Below are 21839 nucleotides of genomic sequence, written 5' to 3'. Positions count from 1 at the left end.
TTTTTACTCATTTACAGTATGTGAATCGTAAACCAGCCAAGAGCTGATGAAGTTTTTGCATTAGTGTAAACAAGTCTCTTTCTCCCTCCTTTCCTCTTACGGTTTTGTTTCATTTATTCTCCCTTGCCCAAGTTATCTGTTTAGACTGCAGATTCTTCATTCTGCCTCACTGTTGCCTTGGTTTTGTTTTCACAAAACATTTGGCTACACAGCAACCTGACAAGTAACAGCTGATGGCTAATGATACTGCAAGGAGTCATAGCAGTGCATCTGCTCATATGTATGTGCGCACAAGTGACTCCTGCTTAAGCATCAACCACCAGCCAGCTATGAAGTCTCCTAAATTGTTGTTTCAGGATGCTTTGTTCTGTGTCTTATGAATGGCTTTGTGATGTTGTGCTCTAAAGCTGTTGTTTGGGTCTATTTTCCCTTTACTTTTCGGCTAGGTTTGGGTAGTGACTTTGCTAACAGTTGGCAGCTAAGAACCTCCCCTTCGACTGTTCCATTTTAATGTAACACCTGTGCTTGAATTCCTTGTCTTTTAAACTGGATCGCTACTTGAAAATATAACTGTACGTCCCATCAGTAGAAATCTGTCATGGATAATTCAAGGATTTAGCAAGAGCCACATGTTACGTGACTGTTTTCATAATAATTCCTTTTCTGGAGTAGGATGGACACTATTGTGGTTATATTTATCTTGTTCTAATTAACTTGTTCTAATCAAGTAACATAAATATCAGAGGTGGGGAATATCTGGCCCATGAGCCAAATGTGGCCCACTAGGCCTCTCTCTCCATCCCTTGAGATTCCCCTAGGCCATGCCCCTCACTGGCACGGCCTTGGACCTTACTTGAGTGTTCTTGCTTGGTTGGAATGTGCCCTTGAGCTGCAATGATGTCTCTTGTTTTCTGGAGAGGTGTGGCTTTTGCATGCCTAGAACATAGTGTACTATCCAAAGGTAAGAGACAGATCTTTTGCTTTGTCCACTTTTGCTTCTGTCTCTACCCATCATTGATAGGTCACTCAGAAGGGAATGCAACCCTCAAGCTTAAAAGGTTTTTCACTCCTGAATTATATAAATGGCTATTTGAAAATAACTATTGTATGATCAAATAACTATCTAATTGGGGGAAAGAAAGAGAGTTTTGAAAGGTGGATTTTCATCACAGTGTATTAATGTTGAAGACAGTCACATAAGTACTAATTAGTATTGATCCAGCCAATGTACTTGACCTTAACCCATAGCCAAAGTGTAGCAGCACTTGAATTTGTGGATCTGTATCTTGCTTGCTGTATTGTTTGGCGCTCCATACAATAGGTCCAAGATTGATCTGGTATGTGGTCAATGCAAATTCTGTTGCAATGGAACCCTGAGTTAATGTGAAATTACAGAAAAGCATTTCTAAACACCGATGGATACCAGTTCAGAGGAGCAGAGTGATACTTAATAGAACTGTTCTTTTTTGATGTCCAGGTGAAGTCAGGATTCTTCCACGAAAGTGACTCTAAAGCTGTGGCTAAGTCCATCCGGGATCGTGTCTCCCTAATCAAGAAGACAAGGGAGCGGAGGCAGGTGGGCTACCTGGAGGAGAGAAGAGACTCTCAAAGCAAGCTGCCAAGTGGGCTACCATTACTCCAGCCACAGGGCTCATCATTCACCACTCCTTCCCAACAGAGCAGGACGGAGTGCGAGGAAACAGAGGTGGACCAACATGTCCGACAACAAATCCTTCAACAAATGCAGCACAGCTCCTCCATTGCTGGTAATGAGCAACCAAAGGCAGCCTGCCTTCCCAAAATGCTATCCTGAACTAAGGTTATAAAGAGTAAATCAGATCGTCATTTTGTTCATCCAGATGCATCACCACAAGGCATTTATTGAACTCCTGGCACTTTTCTGCTTTATTGTAGGTCAATTAGCATGTAAACTGTGACTTGTATCTGTGGCAGTTGCCCACAGTTTGAATTGTTGGCTAATATCATGTACATAGGTCTTTACCAATATAATGCCCTCCAGATGTTTTGGACTAGAACTCCCATTAGATGTTTTGGGCTGAACCTCCAATCAGCCTCAGCCAGCACAGCCATGATGATCTGATGGGAGTTTTCTAATGGCCAACCCTTTCGCTCACAACCATTTGCCTACTCAAAATTGCTGCTCAGCCCAGTTTCTTTCTCCTTTACTGATACAAAGACTTGCACCATTTTTTTTTCTCAGAGGGGAAAGGCAGCTTGGGGGTAGCCAAGTTGTGTGGCCGTTTTGAGCCTTTCCCTCCTCTTCTACGCTGCAGCCCTTCACACAATATAGAGCCACCTCCTTGCAGCCACTTTGCCCAATAAAAGAACATCTGAGGTCAGCAGCTACCCATGATGTTGCTCCCTGTTCAATTGATAGATGTGCCACTCTGGAGTAGTGAAATTAGAACAGCAGGTTGATCGTACCTCCATGGCACTGTTGGCCAGGCAGAGCCTCAAGTGAAGCAACTGATTAAAAAAGTGTAGAATATGAATACCATTTGCTGGGTATCCTAAGTGGGGAGAGTTCTCTTGAACTCAGGTCCTGCTTGCAAACTTCCCATAGGCCTGATCCAGCAGGGTTTTTAAAAAAATATTTTTTTCAAATGTAGTAGTAGTAGTTGTTGTTGTTGCTTACCCACCCTTTACCTTAAGGTCCCAGGCAGGTTACAACAATTAAAGCATAACATTAAAACAAGAGGGTCAAAACTAAGTACAATTCCAGTTACTGTACAATAAGACATTTGATTATTCCCAACCCAGAGTAATGTTCCATTACAAATCAGACCTTATTTGGTGTTCTGTTTCCTTGTCACCATTTGTTTAGCATAAACATGTGATAATATTGCTTGGTTCTTTCACAAACCGCTCCATAAGTGTTGAATATTTCTGATAAGGATGCTGGCTTAAAGGTCAGGAGTTAGTCCTTGCCAAAGAGCATATAGTTCCCAAAACAAGGCATGGTCATGGGTTGGTGTCATTGGCCGAGCTGAGAAGAATTCAATGAAAAAGCCTTTGTTGCCTGATTTCAGAATTTACATGGAATGCAAGTTTGTCATGTTTATGCCTGCATAGGATTACGTTCTGATAAGTAGCTTTATCCTCTTTTGTTTTCACAACCATCTTGTGATGTAGGTTAGGTTATGGGAGCCTAAACCACTGAAGCTCATGGGCTTTGTAGGTCTGTGAACCCTAGTTTAAGCTCAGCACTCTATCTACTGCCCCAGACTGGCTCCTAGTAGAAGCAGGAGATAATATTCCAAAAGGTTTGAGGCATATGTACCTGAAGCATACAGTTCAGTGGCAGAGTACCTGGTTTGCATGCATAATGTGCCAGGTTCAAGCCATGACATCTCCACATAGACCTGAATTCTCATTCTTGTCTGAAACTCTGGAGAGTTTCTGCTAGCAAGTATAGACAACATAGACCAAACTGAATGAGGTGGACCAGTGTTCTTGCTTGATTTAAAGCAGCTTCCTGTGTTCCATGTAGAAAACTTACTGATGTCAGCTTAAAAGCATGGGGTTGATTTTAATTTTTTTTAAAGATTGGATCACCCTTCCTTGCCCTCAACTAGAATGCAGGCTTGCATTTTCTTGCATTCTTTTCTCAAGTAAATATTTGATCCTTGTAGATGAGACATTTTTAGACAGCTCCTGTTATGCCCCTTGAATTCAGTGTAGCACTATAGCAGTTGTTCCATCAGCACAAGCTTTTCAACTTACCAGACAGAAAGATGTCTCCTCTCCTAGCCCCATGCACTGTTCCCAATTTTGGGAGGTGGGGTAAGGAGGGAGGAGAAGAGTGGGGAAGCTTCATTGCACTAGTAGACATTGTTTTGTGGGGTTCCACCAGTGGGGCCAGTTCATTAAGTCCAAGTGGTTTGTCTTCATGAGGCAGTGATAGGGAGAAGGATGGGAATTGTTATGGATTCTTCTGAAACAGCTTATCTTTTGTTATTTCCCTCCTCTTACACTGACGCAGCTGACAGTTTATCTGAGAGAGGAGCAGGTTCAGTTATACTTTTGGATGCCTCCAGCCAACATAGCCTGGCTTTCTCCTCGGAACAGATTATGGGCCCCCAGCAGGCCCCCAATCTCTCACAAGCTGAAAACAGTGTTCAAGGACACATCTACGCTTCCCAGCAGCTGGTGGGACATTACCAGTCGATGGCAGGGGTAAGTGACCTATCATTTTCTTAAATATGGTAAGAGAACTACTTGTATCGAGTTTCTGGAAATGTTGTCGTGACTGTGCTAGTCTTAGAGAAGGAAGAAAATAAGATAGTTAAGGCAGTATCTTTTATTCAGTTGGCCTCTGTTGATTCAGGATACACAGAATTGAGATCTATGCAGAATTCTCTGACAGATAAAACTTCCTGATCTTAATGGTAGGATATAAGTTAAAAGGATATAAACAACATTTACTTGTATGGATTTTTCAGATAGAGGGGCATTAAACAAAATGGTGATTTCCCATCATTCTACCTTCCTTTTGCTCTCTGTGTGTAGATCAGGCCTTTGTCTTTTTTAAAAAATATAGAAGTCAACCATTTAAAGGTCCTAGGTTTCTCTAGTCTATACATGTAGTAGAATTAAGATAGCCTAGAATGAGAGGGGGGACGCGGGTGGCGCTGTGGGTAAAACCTCAGCGCCTAGGACTTGCCGATTGCATGGTTGGCGGTTCGAATCCCCGCGGCGGGGTGCGCTCCCGTCGTTCGGTCCCAGCGCCTGCCAACCTAGCAGTTCGAAAGCACCCCCGGGTGCAAATAGATAAATAGGGACCGCTTACCAGTGGGAAGGTAAACGGCGTTCCGTGTGCTGTGCTGGCTCGCCAGATGCAGCTTGTCACGCTGGCCACGTGACCCGGAAGTGTCTGCGGACAGCGCTGGCTCCCGGCCTATAGAGTGAGATGAGCGCACAACCCTAGAGTCTGTCAAGACTGGCCCGTACGGGCAGGGGTACCTTTACCTTTACCTTTACTAGAATGGGAGGAGTCCTGAACTTGTTCCACCATGTGTATCCAGAGGCACCCTTTATCATCCATTGAGTTTGCCTTTTCGTAGAATCATAGAATTGTAGAGTTGGAAGGGATCCCAAGGGATGCCTTGGAGGAGGAATGTTTTCCTAAGAATGGTAGTGAAAGGTGTAAGAGATGCATGGGGGCCCTTCCATACATTCTCTTAAGCTGTTGGATTCTGCAGTAAGTAATGTTACAACAGTGTTTTGTGTGGCTCACCGATGCTATAGGTTCACAATCTGTGCTGTGGGTAACATGTCTCAGGATGATGTCTCATTTCCCCAGGAGAATATGTTGCCGGAGAATGCAGGCAGGGCAGCTGAGACCAGGAGAGCTGAAGCACAGGCAATCAATTAGTTTTTCTATGAACAGTCCATTTAATTATCTTTTTGTTAGGTGCAACAACAGCCAGCAAATGTGGCCCACCCCAGCGCTTTACCACTAATCCAGAGTCAGCCTTCAACCCTACCCACCCACAGCTTGGCCCCCCCTGTGGTTCCTCAAGCCCAGGCGTCTCCTGTTGCACTTCAGCAGTTCACACCGAGGCTGGTAAGGGCTTCCAGGGATAGTCCGACTGACCTGATGGTCCTTTCAAACCGTCATTAAAATAGCATCTCACAAGGGCATCTTGGGCTCTGAGCCATACGCCTACAAGGGACTTCACACCATGACGAGAGCAGGCAGTCACATAAAGTGGGAGATAACGTAGCAGGCGTTCTTGTTGTTGAAAAAGAAATCTGTCCGGATGATATGTGCCGCTATGGAGAAGTTGCATGGGGCAAATGCGCAGCCTCTGGGTTGTGGTGGGGGGAAAACCCCCCAAATGACATCAAATGTTGAACAGGTGATGGAGTTTGCTTCACAAGTTGAAGTTAAACTGCACATTGCAACATGTCCGTATGTAACACAAGCCTGATGGTCATTTCTTCACTGCAAAGGATTCTCAAGAGGGGGCAATTTGCGATGAAGAAATGACAGGGGAGAAAGAGTGTCACTTTTCTTCTGAAACTTTTACTTCAATCTGCTTTCCCCCCCCCAGGGGATTTCACAGTCATTTTTCTGAAATAAACTTGGTCTGAAAAACTGGCAGAAGAAAAGTGCTTGACGAGGGAAGGGATAAACATCCCCCACCCCGCTGCTTCTGTTCATAAACTGTCTTGTCTTATGAACACTGTGCAGTGGAAGAGGAGACACTGATCTAATGTTTCACCTGCTTGCAGTTTAACAGGGGGTTTGGTCTTAAGTGCATCACAAAATGATACCTAGTAGGTGCCATGGCACTCCGGCACCCATACCCCATTCAGTGGTCACAATAACAAGAACATAGGAACATATGGAAGCTGCCTTATGCAGAGTCAGATCATTGTTCCCTCCATCTCAGTAGTGTACACTGCAGCTCTCCAGAGTTTCAGGTGGGTGTCTCTCTTAGCTCTACCTGGAGATGACAGAGATTGAACTGAGGACCTTCTTCTGTATGCAGAGGAGATGCTCTGCCCCTGGGTTGTGGCCCTGTTCTGTCAGCATCAGGAGCAGTGGTGGTGGTGCAAACATTTTCATGTACAGAGTATTGTTCTTTTATCTCAAAAGTATACATTATATGCAAATGTGTGCAATGGTATGCTGAACTAACTGCTTTAGGAGGGATAAGCGGCAGAAGAAAGACATTGCTCAACTCTTTCTCTACCCATTGCTTTCATACATTTGTAGGTAAAGGTAGCTTAGCTCTGAACGCTTGGAAACCGATATCTCTGCAACAAGTTGTGTGGAGAAACGCATGTTGTATAAAAATTAATTGTGCAGAAAGGCTCTTGCACAAGGCTGAGGAATCAGCTTGATAGGTGGGGCTGTTCTGGTTGGGTCATGGTGGACCTCACAAGGTGCTATACTTTATTTACAAAAGCTCTGCTTTGGGAGAGGATGGAAGAACTCCACATTCCAGCAACAAGAAGTGACTCTTGCCTCTGAGGAGTTCTCACATTTGAGATACATTAGTCACAATTAACCCCAAAATGGTCGCTTTTGTAAATAAATTATACCATTTACTTTACCATCTTGTGGAAAAAACCACTTTGTAATTTTTGGGTGTGTCTGGAATTGATGCTGTCTTTCTTTTCTTAAGGCAGCTGCCTGAGCAGGTGTGCTTTACTCTGAATATCTGATCCCGTGACAGAGTTGTAGGAGTTTTTATATGATGCAGTGGAGGCTGAAGCTTGAATGATAAATTATGAGCTCTGTTTTAAGCAGAACTGAATGCACGCTAGGAAATGCTTGTAGAATGAAGCAGTGGCAGTCAGCTCCCTGTAGAATGTATTCATAGAATGGACCAACCATCATGAAAAATACCGGTAGTTCTTCCTCAGGCACCCTAAACATAAGAATTCAATCCATCATCCCACTCCTTCATTCTAGTTGGAACATAGCTAAGTTAAATACTGGCTGTCCAGCTACTGAAATACTTTTGAAATTGCAAAGAAGTGTTAGTGGTTCTTTGCTACCCTTCGTATAGCTTACAGATAAGGTGGTTATTTTGGAGCACTGAAAGTGTGTTGCCAAGGTGATGGAATTTTACAACCGGCTGTTTATTAACTTATACAAAATCCCTTGAATGTTGATGTTCCTTCTACAAGTTCTTTTTGTTATAGTCTTCTCAGAGTGATTCATCTGTTGGTGGTGATGGTGAGGTTCCTTATAGTAAGATTTGGAGAAAGGACGATCAGTTTAACCACTTTTTAAAATACCTTCTTCTCACCAGCCTCCAGATGCACAGGTATCCTACAGTGCAGAAGGGCAGACATTGGATGGATCCATCATGGGAGTCCCCCAGCAGATCTTGACAGCCACTTCCCCTCAGACTATCCCTGCACCACAGATGGTGAACCAACACCTGCCAGCTAACATACCGTTGACCTCTGCTGCTAGAATCGGTAGTCAGGCTCCAGCTGCTGCAGGATCAATGGAACTGGAGCATGCTTCTGCCAGCTTTGTGCCTGCTGGTCATTCACCTGTGCTACAGGGGCAGCCTTCAGTTCAGTTTGTCAACAATATGCCAAGTTTAGCACAGGCTCTTCCTAACCCTTCAGCTCTGCCGTCAGTTCCACAGGGAGTTACATCCATTCAACAACCCCAGCAAGTTCCCCAGCAGGTGTCAGTTCAGCAGATGCCCCAGCAAGTACCCCAGCAGGTGGCACCCATGCAGCAGCCCCAGCAAATTGTTCAGCAGGTGGCACCTACACAGCAGGCTCCTCAACACATGGTGTCAACGCAGCAGGTTCCCCAGCAGGTGGCACCCATGCAGCAGACCCAACAGGTGGCACCCATGCAGCAGCCCCAGCAAGTTCCCCAGCAGGTGGGATCCATGCAGCAGACCCAGCAAGTTCCCCAGCAGGTGGCATCCATGCAGCAGCCCCAGCAAGTTCTCCAGCAGGTGGCACCTATGCAGCAGCCCCAGCAAGTTCCCCAGCAGGTGGCACCCATGCAGCAGACCCAGCAAGTTCCCCAGCAGGTGGCACCCATGCAGCAGACCCAACAGGTGGCACCCATGCAGCAGCCCCAGCAAGTTCCCCAGCAGGTGGCACCCATGCAGCAGCCCCAGCAAGTTCCCCAGCAGGTGGCACCCATGCAGCAGCCCCAGCAAGTTCCCCAGCAGGTGGCACCCATGCAGCAGACCCAGCAAGTTCCCCAGCAGGTGGCATCCATGCAGCAGACCCAGCAAGTTCCCCAGCAGGTGGCACCCATGCAGCAGACCCAACAGGTGGCACCCATGCAGCAGACCCAGCAAGTTCCCCAGCAGGTGACAATGCAGCAAGTTCCCCAGCAGGTGGTATCCATGCAGCAGCCCCAGCAAGTTTCCCAGCAGGTGGCATCCATGCAGCAGCCCCAGCAAGTTCCCCAGCAGGTGATGTCCATGCAGCAGCCCCAGCAAGTGGCACCCATGCAGCAGCCCCAGCAAGTTCCCCAGCAGGTGGCACCCATGCAGCAGACCCAGCAAGTTCCCCAGCAGGCGATGTCCATGCAGCAGCCCCAGCATGTTCCTCAGCAAGCAACATCCATGCAGTCCCAGCACGTTCCTCAGCAGTTGGTGGCTATGCAACAGCCCCAGCAAGTTCCCCAGCAGGTGGCACCCATGCAGCAGCCCCAGCAAGTTCCATCCATGCAGCAGCCCCAGCAAATGGCCTCTATTCAACAGCTTCAACAGGCAGCAGTAATGCAGCAGTCTCAGCATATTCCCCCACAAGTGGGTTCCATTCAGCAATCTCCACAAATTCCCCAGCAGGTTGGTTCCATTCAGCAGTCCCAGCAGGTTGTGCCAGTACATCAGGTCTCTGCCATGCCACAGCCGATTCAACTTCCACAGTGCCCACAGTATCCCACGCTGCCCCTCGATGCTTCGGCGCAGCCTTCCCTGGTGCAGCAAGAGCAGCAAGCTATTCAGATGCACCAATCCACAGATCAACATCCTTGTGTAAGGCAACAGATGTTATACCACCTGCCTCTACAGCAGCAGAAACAAGAGCAGTTTCTTTTCCAGGGCAGCTCTACGGAGCAGTTGGCAGCCGTTACTCAACCAGTTGTAGAAAAGCCGCAGCAGGCCGAGTTCTCGGGTTCAACTCCAGAGCAGGTGGCTTATCCCATCCAGTACCACCTGCAAGCCCCAGAACAGCTAATATATCAAACGCAGCCCCCCCACCAGCTCCCAGCTTCAGAGCAGCTGACACCTCAAGTGCAGCCCACCAACCAGCTCCAGGCACCAGAGCAAGCACCATGTCAGATGCGTGTCGCTTACACAATGCAAGGCTCCGATCAGCCTCCATGCGCAGAGCAACTGGTCTATGCAGTCCCTGGAGTGTATCCAGGACAGCCCTTGGACCAACCGACATATCCAATGCAGTCTTTTTACCAAGGACAGGCAGCTTTCGTAACCCAACCAGCGCCATATCTAGTTCCGCCTCCAGAGATCCAGCAGGCTCACTTAGCAGTACAGGTTGCAGATCAACGGAGTTTTGCCATGCGCTCTCCTGAGAAATCGTTATATACGGTGCAGGATAGTGGCGCTGGCTGCATGGAGCAGCAGGTTTGCCTAGGGCAACCAGCGGAGGCCCATGCTTATCCCTCTGAGCAGCTCCAGCCGGAGCCATCAACATATCTGATCCAGCAGGATTCCGGCATAGGGCACCAGCAGCTGCAGCCTCCTCAGGCGGGACACAAGTTTGCAGAAGGCCAACAGCCAGGATCGCAGGCCCCTTTCGTCCCATCTCAGCCATCTTTTATCCCACAAATGCAGCCACAGGCTCCCTATCAAGAGTTCAACCAGCATGCTATTCCTCAGCCCCTCAACGCCACAGTCCCACAGTCTGCCCCAAACGCACCACAGACTGTGTCTTCCATGCCAGAACAGTCAGAGCCAGCTCATGCAAGGCAACAGCCGCCAGAACTGCCCGGGCACCTGCATGGTCCTAGCCTCCTCCAGCAACCTCCAGCATTTCAGCCAGCTGATAATAACCAACCATTTACAGCTTCCTCAGTACAGTCAGCATATGTGCAACAGCAGCAGCAGCAGCAGCAGCAGCAGCAGCTGCCAATGTGCCAGGGGTCCATGTTGCCTGCAGAGCCAGTGGTCCAGAAGCAGTTCCCTTCAACGAGTTCTGGAGCAGCAGCAGCAGCCCTGAACCAGCAAGCAACACTTAGTGCAGGGACACAGCCACACCAAGAACACGTTCAAGGACAAGACATTTCACAGGTATATCATTCGTTTTTTAAAAAAAATCTTGTTTCCTAGGATTCCCACCCCCTTCAAAAGAAAAGAGAGTCACAACAAAGTGGCTAAATATTTTGACTTTTTAATGGTGATTGCATACTTTAGGGCCAAACTGGACGAGATGTTCCATGCTTCTGTATCTGGCCGTCAGGTCATGCACCTCCACACTGGCCTGGCTTGCTTGAGTGTGTTTGCGGGGCTGCAAAGCACCTTTGGGCTGTGGTACAATCATGGATTGGCTGGATGCAGAGGAATGGTGGGAGGCACCAGCCGAGGAACGCCCCCCACCAAGGGAAGAGGGCTCAGAGCCAGGGGCTTGGTGGTGGGTGGCCAGAGAGGGTGAAGCAGAAGAGGTGACAGGGTTTAGTGAGAAGGGAGAGACTGTGACAGAGAGCAGTCCAGAGGTAGAGACAGAAACAGGCTGGGGAGGAATGGGGCCAGAAGGCAGAGGGGCTGGCTGCGGAAGAAGCCAGAGAGTCTCTCCATTCTGGTTCGACCAGCTCCTCTCCCCGTGGGTCTCCTAGAACATGCAGAGAAATAGAGGGCAGGGCAGAGCCGGGTTGTGTGCAGACGCCGCCTGAGACTGAGTGGGAAAGACTCTGGAGAGGAGGAGTCCCAGTGGACTCTGGGAAGGCAGGCATCTTCAGCCCTCACAACTGCTTCATTGGGGCAAGAGCTCGAAAGAGTTGCCGAGACCGACAGGCCGGACTTGTGGTTTGTTTCCATTGATTTATTGTTTTGTTGCTGCCCTATGCCTGACTCCAGCCCTGACAGATGTGCCCCTTGCTTCCTGAATGAAGAGTGGAGAGGTGTGGGTTGAAACCCAGAGTGTAGCCTCCTGTGTACCAAGGCAAGAGTTGCATCTGTTGCTCTGCCCACTTTGCCCATCCTGCTTCTGGCACACAGGCCCTGGAAGGCAGCCCAGGAGGAAATGCAGCTCTCCGGCAGAAAAAGCTTTCTCTCCCCTACACAGTCCCCACAGCTTGGGTTTGTTTAGCATGGGATGGTGGTGACATTTTCTTCTGCGCAAACAAGACTCAACCAGAAACTCTTGTTCTTTCGAGAGGGTGCAGAGTTAACCAAAAGTGTTTCCTGTTTTGTGTTTAATTTCTTGCTAATCAGATTTGTGTGCTTCTAATCTGCTTCACAAGTGGTGTTTTTGACAACTGGCAGGCATAGCCTTCCATGAGTGCTACATGCAAGACTGGGTTTAAACAATGGAAAAATTGTTCTAATCCAGTAGCCCTGTCAGGAAAAAGAGGTCAACCCTAGTCCCTCCTTTCTTTGTCTATGGTCACACCTCTGCCAACCTGATGGTTGCCTTGTAGCTCAGTCAGCAGAGCATGAGACTCTTAATCTCGGGGTTGTGCCCCACATTTGGCAAAAGATTCCTGCATTGTAGGGGGTTGGACTAGATGACCCTCATGGTCCCAATTCTATGATTCTATGATTTTCTTCCTTCTTCATCTTAGCTGGCCCTGCTTTGTCCAGCCACACTGTCTTTCAACCAGCAGTGTTCATCCAGCATTTTTCTCCACCCCTTTCTGCCCCATTTAATACAGCTTCGACTGCCTTGTTTCAATAGTCCTCTCCTTTTGTTGGTCACTTTCTTCCTTAATTCCCTGTCTCTTTTCCTCTGCTTCTACCATCTGCTGTTCTTTTAGGTTTCTGTGACTGCTTCCACACTGGACATGTACTGCTCCCTTACTCATTCAAAATGGCATCAACAAAACATGTTCCTCTCACCTTTTCCCTGTTCCACTTCCTTTTTTATGAGTTTAGAAAATGCAACTTTTTCTCAACTCTTTTCGTAGCTGTGTACAGTACATTCCCTTTCATTGGTGGACTACTGTGCTGTTATTCTGGCCTATAGTGACCTGTATAGATTGTTCCACCCCTTTTCTAGATTGCTGTAGCTACTTTTTCTCTCTCTGGTTTGTTTCTCCTCTCTATGAATTAGTTCTAGCAGTCTGACCTTTCTCTTTCCAAAAAGTGTTGCACTCTTTCTCCCACTCCTTCTTACATTGCAGCAATGGGGTGACATGATAAGGAGTACCGTGAAGGAGGAGGTAGTCTTCCCTCCCTCCTGGTCCCAATGACCCCCCTCTCAGTAACTGGAGTTGGGAAAAGAGGGACTCAGAACCTGGCTGCAGAACAAAGTGTTAGGGACTGCCTTCAAGAAGTGTGGAGGCTGAGTTGCTCTTCAACTTTCAGCTGAAAGCAGAACCAAAATGATGAGGGATTGCTAAATCATCCATACCTGGGAGCACCTTTTATCTCTGTTCACTGCAGACTCTTCCCCGTTCTTTTGGCTACCTGAGCCCCTTGTTCCTTAGCTTCATCATCTCCTGAGACCTTTTCTTGCTCATTTTGCCTACCTTGACAAGACAGCTCTTACAATTAGCACACAGTTTCAGTTCTAGACAACCTGATTTCTCATTTCTGAGGAGAAACTATCTGAGCATCCCCTATTGCCTATTTTGTGTTCTCAGCACTTTCCTTGTTGCAGTTGTGTCTGTGGATAAAGGTTTCTCCATTCCCCTAATCTAATCATGCCACCAATGTCATTTGTAGCTATTTGTGACACCTTCAAACTGTGTACTGGATTATAGACTGTAATCTAGTGATCTAGCACAATGCTGTGTCTATTCCACAAAAAGGAAAAATGTTGTGGATAAACTAGGTTTAACCTCCTTAGAATGTTTTATCCTTTCCGCTATGCATGCAAGAGGTGGTCATTCTAATGATCTTTAGAGATTGTATGTCTTTAACTGTAGAGTAACTTGCCTCAGCTTTCCACTTTAATGACTTTTATTTTCACTTTTTCTCCTGGGATTGCAAATAGCAAGCATACATTTCCGAGACTGTAAATATTTTCCTAACCATGGATGGGAAATATTTTCAAAGCAAATGCAAAGCTTGGAATAGAATCTCGAGAGCTAGATATTATTCAAGGTTATCTTTAGAACTGCTGCTGAATGCTACTAGAAGAAGAAGAAGGGGTGTGTGTGAGCAGATCCAGGTCCTGAGGGTGTCAGCCTGGAAAAGTATGATTGTGTTTCATTTCAAGCACACAAATTGTTTGCATTTTGTGTAATTACTTAATTTCTTAGTATCGCTGCATCCAAGCGAGGATGGCAAATGCAGAACCAACATAATTAATTTTCTCCCTCCCTATTTCTAGGCTTCCATCTTGGTGCCAGAACAACAGCCATCAGTTCAAAAGCAGGATTTTGTTCAAGGGTGAGTCTGCTCCAAGGTTAATTTTTTTGGCCTGGTGGAAGGCAGGAATTCTAAGTGCATGGAGATCAAAACTAGTGAACATCTCTATTTTCTATACAGGGAAGACAAGCTCAAGACTTGCAGAGGGGTGGGAAGGGGGGAGTTCACTTCAACCAGAAGAAAGCTGGCAAAGTTGTGGTAGGAAGAAACATTATTGAAGCATATTGTACACAAATATAGGAACTCTCATCATTCTCTACCTGCCAAGAACTTCAGTTAAATTTAGGGAAGTAAATACTTAGGATAACTGATCAAAGCAGTAGTGTGCTAGAAAGTTAATTTATGGATTTCACTGGAAGACTTTAGGTTTGGGATTCCCAGAATTTGCCAGTCCTCAATGCCAGCGCCAAACATTTTGCTAAAAGAGATGTGAACTAAATGGCACCTTCCCTAGCCCCCCTCACAGACTAAGGTCACCAGTTGAAAAGCTGTTGCTACATCCATCTCTCCCTCCTCCCCAGTCATGTTACCACCCGCTTGCTGCAGGGTCCAGCCCTGTGCCTTATTACCCTAAGGTAAGGACTAGAATCATAGAATCATAGAGTTGGAAGAGACCACAAGGGCCATCGAGTCCAACCCCCTGCCAAGCAGGAAACACCATCAGAGCACTCCTGACAGATGGTTGTCAAGCCTCTGCTTAAAGACCTCCAAAGAAGGAGACTCCACCACACTCCTTGGCAGCAAATTCCACTGTCAAACAGCTCTTACTGTCAGGAAGTTCTTCCTAATGTTTAGGTGGAATCTTCTTTCTTGTACATCTCTATTTTCTATACAGAGAAGACAAGCTCAAGGCTTGCAGAGGGGTGGGAAGGGGGGAGTTCACTTCAACCAGAAGAAAGCTGGCAAAGTTGTGGTAGTCCTGGTCTCCCCATAACCCCACCTTCTGTACATCTGCAAAGGTGCCATCTATCCATTAGCTTGCTCTGCATGCCACTCCAAGCACCACTAAGACAAAGTAGAGAACAATAGTAAGAAAATGTTTGTGAAGTGCTTTTCCTGAGTGTTTGCAGTACTTAAGAAGACACTTCGTACACAACTACGAAGTTGTGTGGGAGCCAGTTCTACATGGCTTCGCTACTTCCATTTTGTTGCAGTAACCTTGAGTGCAGTAATCTGGGCCTTTCTCACCTGATCATTGCCTAGAGGACAGCTGACGGAAGGGTGGGCATTCTTGGTCCCATCTAGGTGGCACTGAGATGTTGAACATGACCACAGTGGCCTAGAAAGAAGTCAGGGAAATCCCGCTGCCCCACAGATAGGGTAATGTATACAATAGGGGGACCATCAACAGCCCTGTAAGCTAAGCTAATATTCTCCCCATTACAGATGCAGTGTGTCTGTCTCTCTGTGTGTAGTTGAGACTGGGAGAAATGTGGTTTGTCCAAGGCACCCATGTGAATTTCACTCATTTGAATTTAAGTGTTTAACAATCAATGGTAGTGTGACAAAATAAATGCATATACCATAGACAGCAATGTCTGCCTATGGTAACTAGCCACCTTCAACTCACTTAAAAAGGAGTGTTTGTCGCCAGCCCTACTTTGATCTATTTCCCCATTCAAATATTGAGTAGGTTTGCTGCTGTGAGGTAATGCAAGTCCTCATTTGGGCTAGTTGATAAAAGGAAAACAAAAAATGACTTAAATTAATGTTCAGAAGTTACAGAGAGCAAGGCTTCCCCTCAGAAGTGTCTCGGTGTGCTCCTTCTAAGAGTGCTCATCTCTTTTCCTATCTTTTAAGACCAATTCCTGATGTAGCCGTTCAGAAGGAAGGTGCCAATGGATGTGACCTTCCAAGTGGAAATGGCAAACAAGACAAAAGCAAGCAGCGGAGAGCTTCATGTGCCCGAACAGAGAAGGGAACCAAATTTCAGCTCACTGTGCTGCAGGTGTGTATGTTTTAACAATCTAGGCTAAACCATGCATAGCTCCAGAATAGAATTCGATGGAATAATATCTGTCTGGAAAATATATTTGAGGTTGTTTATCTGGGCTCTACTACCACCGTTGTACAAATTCCCATTTGCAAGGAATGCTTTAATGACTATAAATTCTGCAACTATGTGTGGAACTCAATTGGAGTATGTGTCCAGAGAATGAGATCCACTAATGCAATGAGACTTTTCCACCCTCTCCTTACCCTGAATGACCCCAAACCTTTTCTGGGTTTCCCCCCAACCCCCCAGAGCAGATTTAAATGGCGCAGGAGGGTGCACAGGGGTAGGAGAGGATGGAAAGTTCCATTGTACGGGGACTCCTCATTCTGCACATGCAACAACTTAGTTGAATCCTGCCCTTGGACTCCAGATAATCATTTGTTTATCTGGTTAATATATGTTAAGAAGAAGCCCTTTGGCTCAGTCAATTCTTATATTCACAGATCATATTTCAGGGGGCACCTCAATATGGGGAAACAGAATAGCAAGTTGTTCTTTTAACACCCATCTTTGAGCAGAAGAGCACTTTTATCACTTCTATAATCTCAGATTTGCCTAGACTCTGTCTTTGTGGATGGTAAATTGTGGGATGAATTTTGAGACTTGCAAAATGGACTGATTAAAACAATTGATTTATCCAATGTTGTACACGATTAATGTTTCTACCCTGGTTTGTGTATCCGGTGTCAGAGATAGCAGATGACTTCACAGTTTTTTGTGTATCTTTTTAGCTTAAGTTTATTCTTGCAGCTTCACAAGATCAGAAAGGAATGGGTTCAGGTCAGTTGCTTTTAAAACAACATAATGTGTGAACAGGATCTAGAATCCATTCCAAATGTTATTGAAGGCAAGTATTTGGAATCAGGTCATAACTGGAGGGAAAAATTTGAATATAGTCTTTGGGTGAAGAAGTATATTTTCAAGCCTCCAGAAAATGCTTATAAAGTCTTTTGATGGAATATTTGAAACTGAGGTCACTGAATCCCAAAGAGCATCAAGTGCTGGCATTTTCAACAGATGCCGGATTCTACAGAAATGAATCCTATCTATATTCATTATCATACTATAGGACAACATATAATGTGTACATAATTATCTATTTAAAACAACAACAAAGATAATAGGTAGTATTAAACCTTTTTAGTTATTGGTGCTTTGCCACTTCAGCCTTTGGACAAGTGCTGTCATTTTACAGGATTGGTGTCACCAGTCATGTAGAGGTGATCTTTGTTTGCCAAGAATTGGAGAAGAAAAGGCAGGTTCTGACTCTATCTAATTACTCAATTCCCCCACCCTTCAATCAGGTGTCAACATCGGGGGACAACACAGTGGAGTGCCAGCTTGAGACTCATAACAACAAGATGGTCACATTTAAATTTGATGTTGATGGAGATGCTCCGGAAGACATTGCTGACTACATGGCAAGTTTCATAGAGCCTGCTTTCCACCAGAGATTTCTTGTTCAAATGCTTGGGTTGCTCAGGACAATGTGCAATAGCCTTGTGTCTTGTTCATAGCATTTCTCAAGATATGGAAACCCCTGAGGTCTAACCTTAGTCTTCCACTTGACATGCCCTTGACTTGCACAGATTATTTTGAGAACTAACTTTGAGAGGCTTTGGGGCAAGATCCTAAAAATGGGGCTGCTGGAGGAATCAATGAAAACTGGGCTTGGAGGTTTGACTAAACTCAGCCTCCCAGGCACTGTCACCTTTGGAAGCGTCGCATGTAAGGACTTCAAGACAAACGTTTTAAAAATCCTTAAACCATTTGAACTAACCTTCTAAGTTATTATTTCAGGTTTGCTGCAGACTCCTGCAGGACCATCTGTTGTTCCTTGGGTTAATAAGATTCAAAATGGTGTTTTAGCCCTAATCATTAGAAACTTGGGGTGGGGTGGGGAGTGCAGGTTGGATAAATTCATTTAATTCAATGGAAGAAGGTCTTGCCTCCTTATAGACACTCCCCCCCTTTTCCTATTTCCTTCATTGCACAAGTTGTGTTTTTATATCTTGTTTATAATTTTATCCATTTCATTCACTTCTGAATTTTTTACTTTTCTTTGACTTTATCATCAAAAGCTCCTTGTATTAAACTTATATTATTTTCTTGATAATGTTTGTTTTTCTCTCGTGTGTATTGTCTGCTTTTGTTGTTCAGTAAAATTTAATTTTTTAAAAAAATAAGTGGCCAAAGACTGACAATAGTACACATTTCTTCTTTAGACATAAAATTTGCTGCCTGATCCTATACATCTTTTAACTAGGGTAGTGGGTTTGTATAGCCCCACTCAAGGTGTTGTGGATTACAAATCCCATCAAGCCTGATCCTTTATCACTGGCCATGCAAGATGGGTCTGATGGAGTTGTGGCTTCCATCTCTCATCACTTTGAGGCAGCATGGCCAGTGATCAAGAATACTGGGAGCTGTAAACCAACAGCATATGAAGGGTCACAGATTCCACATCCCTGATTTAGTGGAACTCATTTCCAGGTACGTATGATAGGATTAAAACCTTGGATTAATACTACAGAAAATACTGAATGGAGGACATTGATCTCCTGAGGATGTGGTGCAGGGGCTTGTAGTTTCAAGCTGGTTTGACACCTGATGCAGGAGCACACCTGGAACTATGTAGGTTTGGATTTGATCATTCCTTTGATGGAGACCCCATGTAAGAATGGGGTGTTTGTTGAAGACTTGGATCCCCCTGCTTACGTACAGTCGTGATTTCTAGTACTATGCAGGGGTGTGGAGTGAGAGTAGACTTTATCCTTTTTGCAGATGGCAGGCATCACTCAGGTAATGGATTCCATTGGATGCACTGAGGCTAAACCCCACCCAGGGAGCCATTGGTGCTTCTGGGGGTGAGGCCAGGACCTGTGAGCAGATTTTGAGGGAAACTTTCTTCCTGTGGTTGGCTTCTGGATTATAAATAGGTCTGGCCCCTGATTTTGGCATTTTGCAAAATAATATGTTTAGAAAAAGGAATACTTAAGTATAGCAATACCATTTTAGAATGAGTATGTTCCTTCCCTATTACTGGGGAAACTTGAGATGGCTTCTTGCTACATAGACACTGGCACAATTTCAATTGTTTTGGCTATATATGAGTTTTCCTTCAGCCAAACAATATTATTCATTTGGAAAGCTAGTATTTCTCTGATTGTATAAAATGTAATAGAAGATGCACTTACATCTTCTACCCTGTTTTTTCCTTCCCATGTTAGGTTGAAGATGACTTTGTGTTGGAAAATGAGAAAGAGAAATTTGTTGATGAACTGAAGGCTATTGTTTGCCAGGCCCAGGACATCATCCGCAGTCTTCCGGTTGAAGAGCGAACTACTGGCACAGAGTCTACACCTTCTGATCTTACCCAAGTAAGTTATGTTTGTTTAGTGATACCACTTTTCTGGGAAAGTGTGTGCTTGTATTGGGAAATTCCCTTTTTATATTTATCTATTCATTTTTAATTCAGACAGGATCTTCTGAACAAGTTCAGATAAACCCAGCATCTACTCAAACTGGCAGTAAGTAACTATTTTAAAACATTTAACATTGAAGGTCAAACAAAAAAAACAAAACAAAACCACCCTCCTTAAAGGTGAAAGTGATGAAAATAGTGGCTATTTTGGCAGGAACTAAAGCAGATTTGTTCCTTGTCAGTTAGGCTGACTTTTGTCTCTCAAATCTTCTTATGGTAGTTCACGTCTTAGGTGGAGTCATCTTGGCACACATAATTGATTCTCAGCAATGGTCCTGGTAACTGTATGGGAAGATTCTAAAGATTTTGAGTGACATTATTCAAGGCTGAAAGAAGACATTTAGAAATCTTCTATCAATTAAGCAGTATATACATTTAAAATAAATAAATAAACAAGTTCTTAATGAGTATAACCAAATTGGTATCAATTCTGGGGGTGGTTTGATGTAGCTGAGCAAAGAAAAAGGTCTGGATTTTACCTTTAGGAAACTAGAATCCAAATTCCTTCATTGTGCTTGGCAGCGACTCTTTACATTATCCTAAAGCAGGTGAAGTTACGAGCCAGCTTCCATACTTAGGTGCCCTCCAGATGTCATTGGACTACATGGCCAAGTTGCCTGGGGCTGATGGGACTGGAGTAGGATCATAACTAGAGGGCGTCATGCTGTCTACCCCTAACTTACAGTTGGTGATGTGGTTTGAAGTGTCTGGAAATCTAGCCAGTTCAAAATTTCCTTTTTGAGGTTGACTACAAAAATACCCCTATGTTTATGTAGCAAATATCACGTGTGGTGTCTTCAGTTGTGAAATGTGGCGTTCACATTTAAATGGCTGAGTTTCCATTTAAGAAATACAGAAGCAATGGTTGAAAGAGGGAAAGATGATCTCTCTTGTGTATGGTATTTTTCTTAGTGGAAAGTGAAATGCACAGAGTCAACTGTGTTCCTTTATGTGATACGAAGGCAGTTACTTACCATGATGGACTACTTTTCAAGCACATCAGAATAGTCCAACATTTTACTTGGCTACTCTTTGTTCCATTAACACTGAATCATCTCTTTTTCTCTGATTCTGGTATGACCTTTGTATCAACAGAACAATGCCAGTGGTATGTTTGTTTTTTACCCACAAGTTGAGCATCTGTCTGCTCTTGATTTGTTATTTCTTCCTGCTCCAGTGCACATATATTTTTGTGTCCCTGGAGGACTGGAACACTTTGGCCAGGATCCAACAAACCATAGTTCCGTGCAATTAAGGGGAACTTTGGGTGTGTTTTTGAAAGAGGAGTCTTCCTTACCGCATGTCAGAGCAATTCTGAAACCGAGGAGAACCTTTCAAAAGCAGACTGTGATATAGTATAGGGATCAGCTGTTCAAAGATATGTATATATATATATATATATATATATTTAAATCAAGCATGTTTAAACCTTGGGTAAGCCTAAAGCTGTTGTGCTGAACACATTGATAAATGTTTATTCGGACTACTAATAAGAGGTACATATTACAGTTACTTGTTTGTTAAATTTGTATCTCACCAAATGGTGTTCAAGGCAGCAAACGGTGCTCAAGCGATAAATGTAGATACTGTTCCCAATGGCAGAGTGTTACAGGTTTTTGTCTCATACCAGCAAGTGTTCTTAATACAGTATGGTATAAGCGGGGTAAGCACTATGATAAAAATGAGATGTACAATGCCATCCAGGTCCAAATTAGAGAGTTGTCTCTTCTTGAGCCAGAAGGAAATACTGGATTAAAAGTAAATCTACTGAAACTGGATAATAGCCCTATTATTTTATGGATAATTTTTGATTCATACGTTCTTGGTAAATGATTTGAGCTTCTTAACTTGCAGCCTAGAGTCACGGGCTAGTTTCTGGTGATTTGGTGGGACTGTTTGTGAGAAATAGTAGTGTAACAGAATATTCCTGTTGTTGTCCCAGCAATGTGATATGGGAAAACCTGCAACAAGTGCACCAACACATGCCTGATCCTGACTTTATTTATTTATTGCATTTACTGTATTTTTCCAAGTATAAGACTAGGTTTTTTCCCTAAAAAATAATGTCAAAAATTAGGGGGCGTTTTATACACAGGGCCATCTCCCCTCATTTTCTTAAACCTGAGTCCCCCAAAATAGGGGGCGTCTTATACATGGGGGTGTCTTATAGACGGAAAAATATGGTATATCCCATCTTTTCTCCAAGGAGCTCAACATGGCATACATGGCTCTCCCCCTCCTCATTTAACCCCCACAACAACCCTGTGAGGTAGGTTAGGCTAAGAGGCAGTGACTGGTCCAAGGCCACCCAGTGATCTTCATGGCCATGTGAGGATTTGAGGCC

The 21839-nt window shown here is 44.8% G+C and overlaps 1 protein-coding gene across 34 annotated transcripts in view; it reads left to right on the top strand.

Annotated features, from left to right (window-relative positions):
- The window catches only part of WNK3 (WNK lysine deficient protein kinase 3), a 90208-nt gene that overhangs the window by 40531 nt on the left and 27838 nt on the right, over positions 1-21839 (top strand). For 5 of the 34 annotated variants that reach the window (XM_053371409.1, XM_053371407.1, XM_053371408.1 and 2 more), the window contains 10 exons: positions 1478-1766; positions 4004-4197; positions 5435-5587; positions 7791-8306; positions 8346-10775; positions 13978-14036; positions 15816-15963; positions 17316-17432; positions 19242-19391; positions 19490-19541. In XM_053371409.1, coding sequence (XP_053227384.1) covers positions 1478-1766; positions 4004-4197; positions 5435-5587; positions 7791-8306; positions 8346-10775; positions 13978-14036; positions 15816-15963; positions 17316-17432; positions 19242-19391; positions 19490-19541 — 4108 coding nt within the window. The other 29 variants (XM_053371427.1, XM_053371440.1, XM_053371434.1 and 26 more) reach the window with 29 other exon arrangements.

Source organism: Podarcis raffonei, chromosome 17, assembly GCF_027172205.1.
Source record: "Podarcis raffonei isolate rPodRaf1 chromosome 17, rPodRaf1.pri, whole genome shotgun sequence".
NCBI classification, from domain to species: domain Eukaryota; kingdom Metazoa; phylum Chordata; class Lepidosauria; order Squamata; family Lacertidae; genus Podarcis; species Podarcis raffonei.
This window is presented reverse-complemented; position numbering and strand designations above follow the sequence as displayed.